We start from the raw sequence: 16,287 nt of genomic DNA on the forward strand, positions 1-16,287 counted from the left end.
AGACCACTGCTGCCGAATCTTCCCCCGTGTCGTTGATTTCCAGGTAGTTCTGAATACATTTCCTCAGCCGCCCGCACACCTCTTCGTCAGCTAAAAGTCCTACGTCTAACCTCCAGTGCGGGCGCTGGTTACTGTCTTTACTACCTGTTGGTCAACCCAGTGCGGGGCATGGTCTGAGATTGTAATCGCCGAATACCCCGTGTCCACTACACCCGTCAGTAGAGCCCTGCTCAGAATGAAATAATCAATCCGGGAGTACACATTATGCACATGTGAGTAGAAGGAGAACTCCTTCGCTCTCGGCCATCCAAATCTCCATGGGTCCACCACCCCCCCATCTGCTCCATGAACCTTTTTCGTTCCTTTGCCATTGCTGGCAGTCTGTCCGTTTTTGAGCCTGACCGGTCTAAATCTGGGTCAATAACTGTGTTGAAGTCCCCTCCCATGACCAACTTATGCGAATCCAGGTCCGGTATCTTCCCCAGCATCCTCTTTATAAACTCCACATCGTCCCAATTTGGCGCATACACATTTACTGGGGATGGGACGTTTCGGCGTGGCCGATTCGGCGGGGCCTGTTCGGCGTAGCCGATTGGAATGGGACGTTTCGGCGTGGCCGATTCGGCGGGGCCTGTTCGGCGTAGCCGATTGGAATGGGACGTTTCGGCGTGGCCGATTCGGCGGAGGAGTTTTTCGGCGGCGGGACGTCAAATTAGTTATAGTCGCAAAATGTTTGTGCAGCCCATTTCTTGTATCTTTTCCTTCCAGCCGCCTCAGATGTGCACCAAACCGGGTCTGACTTTACACAGCCGGTGTTACTGAAGATATCGTGTTTGTGCACCAAACCGGGTCTGACTTTACACAGCCGGTGTTACTGAAGATATTGTGACTTTACACTATGTGTTAAGTCAGACAGCAGTGTAGATCACTGGGCAGCTGCTTCAATACTTTCAGTAACACCGGCTTTCTTTAAGAGTTTAATGTTGGTGCCTTTCTTTAAGAGACCCGGTTTGGTGCACAAACACGATATCTGAGGCGGCTGGAAGGAAAAGATACAAGAAATGGGCTGCACAAACATTTTGCGACTATAACTAATTTGACGCCGAAACGTCCCTCCGCTGAAAAATTCCTCCGTTGAATCGGCTACGCCGAACTGGCCACGCCGAATCGGCCATGCCGAAACGTACCAAACCCACATTTACTAGTACCACCTCCAATTTCCCACTGACCATAATGTACCGGCCTCCCACATCCAAAACTATTCTTCCCGCCTCAAACACCACTCGCTTGTTGATCAGGATCACGACCTCTCTAATCTTCGAGTCCAATCCCAAGTGAAAAACCTGTCTGACCCATCCCTTCCTTAATCTGATCTGGTCAGCTACTCTAAGGTGCATCTCCTGTAGCATTACCACGTCCGCCTTCAGTCCCCTCACATGCGCGAACACACATGCCCTTTTGACCAGTCCATTTAGCCCTCGTACATTCCAGGTGATCAGCCTAGTTGGGGGGCTCATCCCCCCCCCCCCCCCCCCGCCGATCAGCCATCCCCTTTCTTGGGCCAGTCTCCAGCCCGCGCCCCATGCCTCCACCGGCCCGCCCCCAGGCAGTCTCCACCCCTGACCTCCTCTCTGTCCCTTTGCAAAAGGTTTATCTATCCTCTCATTCAGTGATAATGTCCCACCCTGAGATGGACATTCATGTGATGTCAGTGCCACTAGAGTCCTCACCCTTGTGTGTTGTTATGGAGGTGTGTTTAAATCTTTATCTGAAGTTATGATGGGGGGCTTTTAGTTGTGGCATGTAGAGGGAGGTCACATGTTTGGTGGCTCTTGACAGAGCTATCTTTTATGGCCTTTTTAGCCCAGGTTTTGGTGAAGATTTGTTCGTGAGGAGCTGTGGGAAGGTTTGGAGCATTTATAGATTGTCAAAAACTGGCTGGAGGAATCCAGGGAAAAAGGCAGCGAGCGAAGGTCTGCCGTCGACCGTGGTGAGGGCTGCAGCAGGAGGAAAGATAGCAGGAGAGAGCCCGTCAGGTAGGGCCACAACCATCATGGTGGAAAAGATGACGGAGGTGATGGCTTGGGAGTTTGAAAGGCTGTTCTGGATGCATTTCTAAAAGCATCAGATGGTCATGATGGCCTCGCTGAAGGCGTGGGTATGGGAGACCCTTGCCTTGGTGAGAGAGGGGTTGGTGAGAACTTCGACAATGGTGTGGGAGCAGGGGGAGAAACTGAAAGGGATGGAGGAGGCCTTGTCACGTCAGAGTGGCCATATCATCTCGGTGGATGAGGAGCTGCTGAAGGGGGCGGAGATTAACTGAGGGCTGAGAGCCAAGGTGGAAGACTTGTAAAACAGATCACAAAGCATAACCTGAGGATTGTGGGTGTGCCCGAACGGGTGGAGGGCCGGAGGCATACAGAATACTTTGCCAATATGATGGCGAAGCTGATGGGGGAGGGAGCGAAGACCTCTCAGTAAGAGTTGGACAGGGCCCACTGGTCGCTCCAGCTGAAGCTGAGGTTGAATGAGCCACCAACTGTTTCCATAATTTTCAGGTGAAGGCGAGAGTGCTGAGGTGGGCGAAGCGGAGGTTTGAGGTGGAGTGGGAAGGCAAGGGAATAAGTATATACCGGGACTTCAAGACGGAGCTGGTAAGGAGGCGAGTGGCCTTTGGATAGGCTAAGGTGCTTATGCCTTCTATGTTGGCGGCAAAATATTTTTTGTTGAGCGTGCTAGTTTGCTGTCATCACTTGCATGACACATCTTGATATGGCTTTCTGATTGAAGCTCTTCTTTCTTGGTATGCATACTAAATGTGTCACGCTCACATGCTTTGTTTTGTTTCAAAGAGCAATACCGAAGTACTTTATCACCTCATCGTAACTCTTGCTCTTATTACGGGCCAGGGTTTCAGAGTTTAGGGAACCCCAAAGTGTATCATGGAGTTCACCTGACCCATAACTTTAAATAGATTTTGGTTATGGGGTGCACAAGGGCCCACTTTACAGGTGTGGTGCAACAGAGAGCTAAAGTATGTTTAAACAAAAAAAATGTTTATTCTATGAATCCAGTTAACATTTTTAAACACACACAGTAAACATCTTAGCAACTATCAACTCAAATACTCCCCCAAAAATACAGGACTCTATAAGTAACCCTTAATCTTTCCTTACAACATCCATAAGACAAAATACCCTTTTTACAGAAAGACAGCAGGTTTAAGTTCTCTACTGAGAGCAGTTAGCACTGTTAAATTAGCAAGTGATCTGAAGGCATTCTTTTCATACAGAAAGAGATCAGAATTACATCTTGTTTTTATGGATGCAGCTCCTAATCTGCAAAACGAAACCAAACACACCCTGTAGCAGACAGCCCAGCTCCACCCACACTCTGACATCACTGCAGCTTTTTGATGAACACCCATTTCTTAAAGGTACACCCAGTACAGCTATTTAATAAACACTCATTTTTTTAAAGGTACATCCGCTCCAACTATTTGATAAACACCCATTTCTTAAAGATACTCTCATGTGACACTCTCTTCGCTGTCACAGGCGAAGGTATTGTATAGTTATGCTGCTGGAGGACCTGCTAACGTGAGCAGCAATGCAATAGCCTCTTGTCAGGCTGTGCCTGCAGGCCAAGGGCTACAATATAGAATCAGAATTGCTGCTTAAAAGCACACCAATTTTTTTCCCTCTTACCTGAGAATTGAAGCTGGTGGGGTACCTTTAAACCTTCCATCTCTAACTTCACCATCCTTTACTGCGTTGAGTTGCAGATAGGCTTAGTTTACCAGGTCAGCGGAAGAATCTTCTCTTTTCGTTCTTCGGCCGGTTTCGCCTCGTCTTTTCTGTTGTTACCTTTAAATGTTCTGGGCACCTGGTACAATGTTGTCTTCTGTTGTCTTGCCTTTGCAATGATACACACAAAACTGCTGGTGACTTAACTAGAATGATGATATATTGAAGAACACGTGGAAGGATAACATACAAAATACTATACAGACTAGAATACTCTGGAACTACCCTATGTGCAACTGTCTGATTGTAAGCCTCACCACCAATTGATGAGTGCCCCATGTTACGTGATCAAGGTCTGACGCCCACAGCTGGTTGGAGGTCGCATTGCTAACTATGTACAATATCATTCACAGGCATATCACCACACACCCCTCCCTTGAACAGTCCTCCCTCCTCCTTGCCCCTTTCAGCCCCATCCTCATCTCTCACACTATCCCGGTTGAACTTTGGTCGGTTGAAGTGGAGGGTGCATGAATCCCGCAGCACAGTGCTGCCAATACAGACAACAATGGCAGACATTGGGAGCAGAAGACCCCTGCAGTTCACAACTCCAGATGCAACACTGGTCAGGGTCAGTCCAGGTGGAGGTGTATCAGCCCCACAGCACAGAGCTATCTGTACAGAAGACAGTGGCAGACATCGGGAGCAGAAGACACCTTCAGTTCACAACCCTGGGGGCAACACTGGTCAGAGTGATCCAGGTGGAGGGTCCACGAGTCCCACAGCACAATGCTGTACATAAAGAGAAGCTCAGCACGGAGCTGGAGGACACAAAACGGCCTGTCCCAGTAGAATGGCAGTCAGCGCAACAGGAACGGTGCAACATTATGGTGGGTAGGTTACGTATGTTGCACTCCCCTCCAAGTCTTGAGCAAATTGAGCTCCTCCTTGTGCACACCACTCTTTTTCAAATCTGTTTGAGGCTGACATAATTTCTCGCTGGGCTGAAGCAGGATTAGAAGGAATGGGGAGATTCCGGCAGGCAGCTGTTTTAATGAGCATGACATGAAAATGAATACAAATGGTGTTTATGCCACCAGGCAGGGGGAAAACTAATGTGCCACTGGGAGAATTGCAGTGGGTTTTTATGCTGGTGAGTTTCCAACTTTCTGGTTCCTGTTAGATTCTCTGCTCCCACCCACCACAGGTTGGATGGGAGAGATCTGTCCAGGGGTTTACGGGTATTTTTCATCTGTTAGTTCCGTTTCATTAGGATTTTCATGTATTTTTAGTATTACAGTTTTCTGTTTAGTTACTGCAGGCTGCCACTGTTCTGCAAACGTTCTAAGTACATTTCATTTTTTAACTTTGCAGATTGCAGTCCACTTAACAGATGATCTGCTATCCCGTGCCTCTATGACGATAGTGAATGGGCGTCCAACTCTGACTATCAACGTTTCTACCGCTCGAGAGCACTGGCTAGAGGGGATGCTAAGACACGAGATAGGTATGAAAGTTCACATTGACATTTCGTAGCTTGAGTTTCAGAAAATAGGGGAGTCAGTGCTCAAATCAATAGGCCAACAAATAACCTTGAGGTGGTAACCAGAACACTTGTTCCTACTTTAAAATTAATGTCCATTCAACCGGTTAGACGTTAGTGCAATAAAAAATAAGTTTCCAAGACTAAACAAAATTCTTAAATATATTCCCCTCTCCACTTCGCCATGATGTTTATTTGTAAACATATATCTAGAATGTTGTGGTGAAGTACTTTGTAATGTACTTGGAAAGATATTATAGACTGGACTCATCTAATCCATCTAGCTTCTATTCCTATTGTCTGACTTGAATGGGGAAAGTGTGTAGGATTGGAGTACAATATGATGATTTATCCTTCTTTCCAGCCTGAAGCAATTGTGTAGAGTGACTCTTCACTGCACCTGGTTAAAACATTTGAGTGGTCATCTTTCATGTAAGAATATAGAGAGTACGTGTTGCTGGCGTCTCACCTGATACATACAGAAACATTTTCTACCAGCGGAGTGTCGCTGAATAATGAGCAGCAGTGGAGTCTCTCGCCATTTTCTTTCAGCTTAGGGATATGGAGGCTTGGCTCAGCTGGAAGTCCTGTTGATTCTGGGCTGAACAGTTGGGTTCAGGCTACAGACCAGTGGTAAATCCCTATTTTGGGTTGATTCTGCAGTGCAGTATTTTACATTATTGGAGGTTTGAATCGGATATTAAATCAAGGCCTCTTTGCCTATTTAGTGAGATCCCTTCCCACTTGTTGTCGAAAATAGGAGATGATATTTGTGTTTTTGAGTAAACCTAGCCATTCATCTCTTTCCTGTTCATGGGATTTTTCTGCTGACAAAATGGCTTCTGCATTTGTCCAAATGAAAGCGGTTTTTCAAAATAATTAATTATCTGTGAAGTGCCTTGGGACATTTGAGATGTGATTAGGTGCCATATAAATGCAATTTTAAGTCCCTTAACAAATGCCCTGTAAGATATGGAGAAAAAGGACAATTGAATGAGATTAGTCAGACATTTTTCACTAACCACAGCCAAAGGTCTGCTCCCACTGACAGCAATAAAGGGAAGTCCGGGCAAACTTTATCTTACAAACAGCATGAACACACAAAATCCAACACTGGAAAAAATCCACACTGGTTTAATTTAATCGAAAATATAAACTGCTTTGACATTTGAAGGAAAGCAAACTTTGTGTTGTGGTGTACTTCATTTGGGTCTCAGGATTGGTAAAGATATATTTGCCTTGATTGAGAATGTTTCTTTTATAGTGAGTCTTGTGGAATTAATATTGAATTTCTTGTGCAGGTACCCATTACCTCCGAGGTTTAAACAATAATCTACAGCCTTGGTGTAACTGGAATGGTCGCAAAAAATATGGGCTGAAACCAATCAACCCAACTGAAGAGGGACTGGCCAGTATCCACAGTGTGCTGTTCCACAAGGACCCGTTCCTCTGGAGAGCAGCTCTGCTCTACTACACAGTCTACCAGGCGAGCCACATGTCCTTTAGGGAACTTTTCCAGGATATTGGGAAATTTGTGGAAAACCCAAACACTCGGTGGGACTATTGTGTGCGAGCCAAACGTGGTCAGACTGACACATCCCAACCAGGTAGAAACTTGTTCTAAGGAAGCAGACCTCAATACACGGTTAGCGATCATATCTGTGAAAAACGATTTTGCAACCGGAACTTTGAATGGTGGTGATCATGTAACCCTGCTGCATCTTTCTTCTTCTCAGGAAATCCAAAGATGATTTTAATGCAGATAATTATATTGAAATTACATCACGCAAATGGGTCATTAGTCTCAACTGGTCTATCCTGGTCTTTATTCTTTACATGAGTCATCTACTTCAAATTATATCGGCATATTCTTCAAATCTTTTCTCCTGCACTTATTTATCCAGCTTCCCCTGAAATCTATCATAAATACTGGAGATTATCTTCAACAACATGGCTCCTCCATTGAGTAGCCCTATCCACAGGGGTCGCCCGCCCCATCCGTGGGTGTTGCCCGCCCCCCCCATCCGCGGGCGTTGCCTGCCCCCCATCCGCGGGCGTTGCCTGCCCCCCATCCGCGGGCGTTGCCCGCCCCCCATCTGTGGGCGTCACCCGCCCCCCTTCATGGGCGTCGCCCACCCCACCCCCTTCACAGGCAGCGGCATCCCCCTTCACAGGCAGCAGCGTCCCGCTCTCCCCCCAACCATACATAAGGGGAACTCTTCCCCCCCCCCCCCCCCAAATGAGGGACCTCCATGCCTGACCTGCACAGCCATTTTGGCACTGCCAGGAAGCAGTGCCAACCTGTGCCAAGGGGTAGTGCCAGGAAGCAGTGCCATCCCATGCCAGGCAAAGTGCTGGGTAAGTGCCAACCTGTATTGGGGGGCAGTGTCAGGGAAAGTGGCCAGGCATGTCCTACTCCCCGGGAGTTATATTTACCTTGGTACCCCCGGGCGTTCTGTTTGACTGATTCTTGTCATAAAGCTTCGGTGGGGCATATGAATATGTAGTGAGGGGGGAATCATGTGGATATAATTAGATCTCAATAAATTTTAATCCTTTGAAATGAGGTTGGAATGGATGGGACCCTCGTTATGTCACCAGCAAGGGGCAAGGAAAATCCAGAAATGAAATCTTGCCGGCAAGAATCTCGTTTCCGTACTTTCGTGGGATTTTGTGCCCACGTTGCCATTTGCGCTCGCAGTGAATGCTGGTGCAAAATCCACCCCCCCCCCCCCCCCCCCCCCATGTAATATTAAAAAATCTAGCTTAAATTACAACCCCTCAGTACTTCCCGAAGCAGTTTAGACCTAATTAAGTACTTTTGAAGTATAATCTATTTTGTAATGGAGGAGACATGGCAGCCAGTTTATACACACAACTCCCTCAAACAACAATAATATAATGGCATCTGTTTGGGTGATCATCGGTTGAAGACTAAAATGGGCCAGAAAACTGGGAAAAAAATCACTGCTCTTTGAAAAATGCCATGGAAAGCTTTACTTCTACCTGAGAAGATGGACATGCCCTCGATTTAATGCCTTGTTCAAAAGATGGCATCCCTGACAGTGCTACTGTCCGTGCAGTCAGTAAGAACATAGGAACTAGAGTCGTCCACCTAGCCCCTAGATCTTGTTGCCATTCCATGAGATCCTGGCTGATTTACAACATAATTCAATAGACTCACCTTTGCCCCATATCCATTTGGACTATCTATTAATCTCAGGTATACAATTCATCTAACATTAATGATCCAAACTTCTATCAGATTTTGTGTGTAGAAGTATTTCATAATTTCACAACTGATTTATTTCTAATTTTTACACTACCCCCGGTCCTAGACACTCCCAACCAACAGAAATTGTTGTTCTCTACCTTGTTTGTTCCCCTTAATAGCTTGAAATTTGATCAAATCATCCCTTGCCCGTCCAAATGTCAGGATAAATAGTTTGTGTAATCTCAGCTCTTAATTGAACCTTTGGAGGCCAGTTATCATTCAGATAAACCTACACTGTAGACACTCCAGGCCAGTGTATCCTTCCTAAAGGTGGTTCCCTGAACTATTGAGTGTTCTAAGCCTGGTCCAATCAAACCTTTGTATACCCAAAACATGACGGCATCCCTTTTGATATTCTAGCTATAATCGGCACCATTCCATTAGATTTTCACATTATTTTCTGCATCTATTGATCTAATTTTATTGATCTATGTCCTTGGACCCTAAGTCTCTTTACACAGTATTGTGACCACGGAGGAGTCCACACAAGAGGCTAAAAGAAACTGTTTGTTTATTGAACAAGAAACTATTTGCATGTTATGCACAGATTCCAGTCAGGAATTCCCTGTTCGGCTTCCACTTGGGCTGAGCTTTTCTACATAATGTCCATGGCTCCGCTGATGGGGCCCCCAACTCTCAGCAGAGACGATCATACTCAACGAGACTCACGTGGAGACTGAGTGGTCCGATCCCATAGATCTCGTGTGGGTTATAAGAGACAGCCAGTCTTTTTTTTTAGCGATTTCCCCTTTAGAAAGTACCTAGTTCTAACATTTTTCTGTTTAAAATGCATGATTTCATATTTTCCTACATTAAAATCCATTTGCCACAGTTTTACTCATTCACTTTAAACTATCAACATCATCTGTAATTTATTCATTGATCTAGGCTTCTTACAATGCCAATTCTCTTTCTCTTTATAAAAAAATAATTTTTATTAACGTTTTCACAAAATATCAACAACAAAATGGAAAAAGAACCCCATAGAATTAAATACAAAACAAAACAAAACACCCCAGTTTCCCCCCTCCCCCCTGTACATAAATAATAAATTAACACCCGTCAAAACACAAAGCAAATATAGCAAATATGTACAACCCCTCAGATCCCCCAGTACTGAACAACAAAAGTAAACCCCCCCCCCCCCCCCCCCCCCGGGTTGCTGCTGCTACTGACCATTGTCTACCGTTCTGCCAGGAAGTCTGCCACCGCCTAAAAAACCCTTGCACCGACCCCCTCAAAGCAAATTTCGCCTTTTCCAATTTAATAAACCCCGCCATGTTGTTGATCCAGGCCTCCACGCTTGGGGACCTCTCATCCTTCCACTGAAGAAGAATCCTCCGCCGGGCTACTAGGGACGCAAAGGCCAGAATACCGGCCTCTTTCACCTCCTGCACTCCCGGCTCCTCTGCAACCCCAAATATTGCGCACCCCCAGCCCAGTTTGACCCTGGATCCTACCACCCTCGACACCGTCCTCGCTACGTCCTTCCAAAATTCCTCCAGCGTTGGACATGCCCAGAACATATGGGTGTGATTTGCTGGGCTCCCTGAGCACCTAACACACCTGTCCTCGCCCCCAAAAAACCGACTCATCCTGGTCCCGTAAACTGTATGAGGCTGAGCCTCGCGCACAAAGAAGAGTTCACCCTCCTGAGGGCCTCTGCCCACGTTCCCCCCCTCAGTGGAGGACCTTTCAGCTCCTCCACCGAGGCCTCCTCCTCCTCCTGCATCACCTGGTATGTTGCCGAAATATTCCCCTCTCCGACCCATACCTCCGAGAGCACCCTGTGCTGTACCGTGCGTGGCGGCAGCAGCGGGAATTCCACCACTTGCCGCTTGGCAAACGCCCTTACCTGTAGATACCTAAAGGTGTTTTCCGGGGGGAGCCCGTACTTCTCCTCCAGCTCGCCCAGGCTCGCGAACTTCCCATCTACAAACAGGTCCCCCAGCCTTCTTATCCCTGCCCTGTGCCACCCCGCAAACCCTCCATCCATTCTCCCCGGGACAAACCGGTGGTTGCCCCGTATCGGGGTCCACACCGAACCCCCACTTCCCCCCTGTGCCGCCTCCATTGCCCCCAAATTTTGAGGGTAGCCGTCACCACCGGGCTCGTGGTATACCTCGTTGGAGGGAGTGGCAGCGGCGCCGTTGCCAGTGCCTCCAGGCTTGCACCCCCACAAGACGCTGTCTCCAGCCTCTTCCATACCACCCCCTCCCCCTCCATCACCCACTTGCACACCATTGCCGCATTAGCGGCCCAGTAGTACCCACAGAGGTTGGGCAGCGCCAGCCCCCCCCATCCCTGCTCCGCTCCAGGAACACCCTTCACACTCTCGGAGTCCCTCGCACCCACACAAACCCCGTAATGCTCCTGTTGACCCGCCTAAAGAAGGCCTTCGGGATAAGAATGGGAAGCACTGGAACAGGAACAAAAACCTTGGGAGCACCGTCAACTTGACTGACTGCACCCTACCGCCAGGGACAGCGGCAACGCATCCCACCTCTTAAATTCCTCCTCCATCTGCTCCACCAACCTCGTGAAATTAAGTCTATGCAGGGCCCCCCAGCTCCTGGCCACCTGGACCCCCAGGTATCTGAAGCTCCTCTCCGCCCTTTTTAGTGGGAGCTCGCCAATCCCCCTCTCCTGGTCCCCTGGGTGAACCAAGAACAACTTGCTCTTCCCCATGTTGAGCTTGTACCCTGAGAAATCCCCAAACTCCCCAAGGATCCTCATTACCTCCGGCATCCCCCCCACCGGGTCCACCACATGTCAACTCTCTTTCTCAACGTCACATTTAGATGCATTGCTTTCTATTCCATGATCAATGCCATTATTAAGTATGGTTAAAGCCTCAACGCAGGTCCTTATGTGACACAGCTAGTCACAAGCTACCAAATAGATATTATGCCCATTATCCCTACTCTGCCTTCTGCCTCTCAGCCTGGAGTTCAACCTAGAGTTTGTGTTCAAATCTCTTGGAGCTTCAACTCGGAGCATAGAAGCTGAGGCATTTCACAGTTTTAGGAATTGTGGTCACACCTGATCTTTTTACGCAAAATATTTAAATTCTAGTGCAAATTAATTATATTTTCATGTTTAACAATCTAGGGCAAGTCGGGGGCAATATTCTGTGTAAGGTGTGTGTGTGTATATATACATGTACATATATCCATTCCTGTATGTATTTGTGGTTCCAAGTGTTGAATTAACCCCAGGATTATTGGGTTGTGGGTTCATGTGCCAGACTTTAACATGTACTCGAGGCTGGCACTCTAGTGCCACACTGGTACACAGACTGATGTACCACATTTGCCATGAAACATGATGTCAGCATTATTTAAAGAAGAGCAGGGGCGTTCTCTTGCCTGTGCCTCCCCGGTGCATTCTCTTGCCTGTGCCTCCCCGGTGCATTCTCTTGCCTGTGCCTCCCCGGTGCATTCTCTTGCCTGTGCCTCCCCGGTGCATTCTCTTGCCTGTGCCTCCCCGACGCATTCTCTTGCCAGTGCCTCCCTGGTGCATGCTCTTCGCCAGGTCCTGACCTTTCATGGCAGGAACCTTATTACATCATTGGCGGGGGTGGGGAACAATTGTAAAGAGAAATTCTAAAGACTTAAAAGCCATTCGGGGACCCCCGTTGGATTCTGCAACCCTGCCACCATACCTGCCCACCGAAAATGGGGAAGGAAAAGCCCCCTCCATGTCTAAAAGCCCCCTCCATGTCTTCATTCTGTCTCCATGTGAACTTCTCTTCTGTAGTTTGTGTGCAAATTGGTTGTACAATTTTGCCACATTATAACAGTGACTACTTTTCAAGAGTATTTAATTGGCTGTAGAGTAGCTTAGAACATCCTGAGTTGGCAAAAATGCTTTTTGATTTATCTGTGAAACCGCCTTACTCAAGAAACATCTGTGACTGAAACTTTACTCTTATTCTTTGCCTCGCCTCATTCTTTACCTTTTTCTTGCTTCTCAAGATGATTCGGTTTTCCTTCCCCCCCCCCCCCCCCCCCATTCCCTTTTTCCAGACCCACTCTTCTCCACTCTCTCTATTCCCCTCCATCTCCACCTCTCCCTTTGTTTACTTCCCTCCGTCCCTCTCCTCCTCCATCTCCTCCCTCGCTTCTCCTCCTCCTATTCTTCCCTTCCCTCTCTTCAAGCTCCCTCTTCACATCCTCACTTCCTCCTCTCCCTCTTCCCCCTCCCTCTCTTCACCCCCTCCCTCCCCTCATTCCCTCTCTTGTCCCCACCCTCAACTCCCCTGTTTCCTTACCCTCTTCCTCCCCAGATTGATATGAGAATACAACATGAAAACTAGTCTTGGGGATAGAGAAATTACTTAGCAAACACTTCTGATTTGTCTTATTTAGGCTGTTTTAGCAAAGACCAAGTCTATCTGGACGGCATCCTTAAAATTCTGAGACACAGGGATAACATCGACTTCCAGCTTTTAACAGCACTGGGAAAGGTACAGTAAAATTGACAGCCCGATTCATTTTGTGCTGTTCACACAAGTATTGATCATACATTTTGCTAATTCTCAGCTGTTATAGATGTAAACTGTGAAATGGTCAAACAGTTAATACAATCTTGATGTGCGAGGCCAACCTGGAACCTGCCTTCAATGTCCATCGAGCTTTCACCTCTTTTAGTTCTGTCTTTGCTGAGCTCAGATTCACAAAACAGCAGCAAGCTCCAGAATATAAAACAGGACAGTAAAACTTAACAACTTCCAAATCCATCTTTACTGGATGGTTTTAAATTACCTTGTTTAGAACTGAGGGACAGTGGAAATTGTCAGACTCTCTATGACAGTTAGTTTCTAACTTGGCCTTCAAAAGAAACTAAGGTATTACTAAAGACTAGTGTCATGACAATTTTAGATTTTATTCAGACATTTGATTTACATACAATTGTATTTTTGGACATTCTTGATGACAGTGCAATGGCAAACCTTGCGGAAGGTGCCTTATTCAAACCAGTCCTCCGTCAGATTTCTAAGCATCAAATTTAGCAGTTAACATTTCTGTAACTAGGTGTACAAATTGGCAAGCTTATTAATATTCAGCATATTAAGCTTTCCGTATAATTCACCGAGAATGCCTTCAATGAAACCACTTTGACCAAACCTGGTCCAGTTCTTATGGATGATAGAGCCACTAGGCAAAGCAGTACTTAATTGGCTTTCTCATTTGAGGTGGCCCCACATAACTGAATGAGAAAATGTACCCTGGTCAGTCAAAGTTGTCTCAAATTGTGCCTGAGGTACATTGCTAAGAGTAGACCTGGAAGTACTTCATTCTGCTACTTGATATCAGATGTGGAAGGTCTTCATTTCCCAAATTTACCGGAGCCTAAAGCTGGGTTAAATTGTTATATTTGGCAGCGTTAGAATACTTGGTAATTAAATATTTGACGCTATATTCTTTATGAAACATATCAAAGAACTCCAGTTGCACCCATGTTTGTTCCATTTAAATTCTGCAAATTGGGCATATGAGCCTTAATGAAATTGTAGTTTCAGATTCATAAAGTATGAGAATATATTGGATGCATAAAGACTCTTCAGGCCATCAGCTTCACTCCTTCCAAAGAACATGCACTATTTGGATTTTATCCAATTCATTTATTTTCAATTGGATAATAACTAGTACAGTACCAGGAAAGAGTGCCATCTATCAGGTCAATCCCATAAACAAGCCGCACTGCCTCCTCAGTCACCAACTTCCTCAAATATCTGTCCACTTCTCCTTTAAATAGAACATAGAACAGTACAGCACAGAACAGGCCCTTCGGCCCTCGATGTTGTGCCGAGCAATGATCACCCTACTCAAACCCACGTATCCACCCTATACCCTTAACCCAACAACCCCCCCCCCCTAACCTTACTTTTTAGGACACTACGGGCAATTTAGCATGCCAATCCACCTAACCCGCACATCTTTGGACTGTGGGAGGAAACCAGAGCACCCGGAGGAAACCCATGCACACACGGGGAGGACGTGCAGACTCCGCATAGACAGTGACCCAGCCGGGAACTGAACCTGGGACCCTGGAGCTGTGAAGCATTTATGCTAACCACCATGCTACCGTGCTGCCCATAACGTGCAGCCCAATCTTCCCATACAATCTACCTCCGCTGTTTTTTTCGGAATCTGAACTGTACTGAGGTCTTCCTTTTTTAAAGTTTGAGCAGGCATCCCAGATTTTGAAGTTTGTAGCAATATCCCATGGAAATGTTGAGGGACATTCATAATATTTAAAGGTAAGATTTTCTGGGTCAAGTGAAAATTGCGAGATAATTAGGAATTGTAAAAAGGGATGAAAATTTTAAAATGGGGCTGATGTAGCTCAGTGAGCACAGGTGCGATGGATGAAGGGGACTTGGTACCCATTAGGTCATGGGCAGCTGAGTTTTGGATGACTTCAAGTTAACAGAGGGTAGAATATGGGAGGCGGGCCAGGAATGTCAGAATAGTCAAGTCTAGATTACATGGGTAATGGCTGTTAAAAAGGTGCAAAAAGTAGGTCTTGGTGGTGGTGCAGACATGTGGTGGGAAGTTCATCTCTGGGTCAAAATAATCTTGTTGAGCCTCAGACAATGATTGGGGAGAGAGATGGAATCGTAACTAGGAATAGAACTTGTAGCGGGTACTGAAGACAATGACTTTGTTCTTCCCAGTATTTAATTAGGCATAGTTTCTGATCATTCAGTGCTGGTAAACAGTCTGATAATTTAGTGATGCTGGAGGTGCTGCGAGAAGTGGCAGTGAAGCAGCCTGAGGGTTAGGGGCCATGCTGAGGTGAAGGAGCCTCCTCTGCTATTCCATCTACTCCGTGCTTTTCTCACTGACAGAGGGGCTGAGTAACTGCTGGCCACACACTGGGTACTCTGGAGGAAGACCCCCAGAAGCAGAAGTGTGCCTTGCAAGGTTTTATCTGCTTTGCAAGGCACACTTTTACTTACCTGCTAACTTGAGAAGATAAGCATTAGGTGGTGACTCCAGGCCCCTCTCACCTTGCCAATGCTAGCTAGAGTTTATGGAGAAGACAATGTTACGCACTAACTGGTCTGTGGGATTTGGCTCTTCGTGTAGATTGCCTGTCTCTCAATGGAGGAAGCTACGTGTGCACCCATCAGAGACAATACAACACTCATGGCATGGACGGGCTCTTCCATCCTTTGTACTGGGGTGTGCATAGCTTCTGGAAGCTTGACCAGATGTTCCCTCAACTCTTGCTGTTATTATGACTGGAGCTGATAATGCTGAGCAAGCCAGATCTCAGATTGAAATCCACCTCAAGTGATCATAATCTGTCTTTTTGTATGGTAGAAAAGAGGAGGGAAAGCTACTGAACTCAAAAAGCACAGAACGCCAGTGATAAATTTTAAAATTTGAAGAATTAAAATATTTATTAAAAGAAAAGATAAAGGTAGGGATTTAGCGACCACCCTGCCGTGTGATCTTTGGTGGCGGAGGCGGCCGCCAGCGGGACCTAGCGGCTTTGTCGTTGTCAACAGGATTTCCCGTCCAAAAACTAAACATGCAAGATAAAATACAAAGTGAGAAAAGATCTTACAAAATAACTCAAAAAATGCTCTACCAAAGGTAGGCAATGAAACCATCATTTTGGCAACAACCCTTACAAATTTTGAACTGAAAAATCCAGGAAGTATTACCCAAATTAATAAATAGCTTTTCATTGCAAACAGAAGCAGTCTC

At 46.4% G+C, this 16,287-nt stretch overlaps 1 protein-coding gene across 2 annotated transcripts in view; it reads left to right on the top strand.

The window, feature by feature from the left end:
• Positions 1–16,287, top strand: part of si:dkey-222b8.4 (uncharacterized protein KIAA0895) — a 60,096-nt gene that overhangs the window by 37,840 nt on the left and 5,969 nt on the right. For both annotated transcript variants that reach the window (XM_038796922.1, XM_038796923.1), the window contains exons 4-6: positions 5,121–5,253; positions 6,591–6,896; positions 12,934–13,031. In XM_038796922.1, the coding sequence (XP_038652850.1) occupies positions 5,121–5,253; positions 6,591–6,896; positions 12,934–13,031 (537 nt within the window). The remainder of the gene's footprint in view (positions 1–5,120; positions 5,254–6,590; positions 6,897–12,933; positions 13,032–16,287) is intronic.

Source organism: Scyliorhinus canicula, chromosome 5 (assembly GCF_902713615.1).
Source record: "Scyliorhinus canicula chromosome 5, sScyCan1.1, whole genome shotgun sequence".
NCBI classification, from domain to species: Eukaryota; Metazoa; Chordata; class Chondrichthyes; order Carcharhiniformes; family Scyliorhinidae; genus Scyliorhinus; species Scyliorhinus canicula.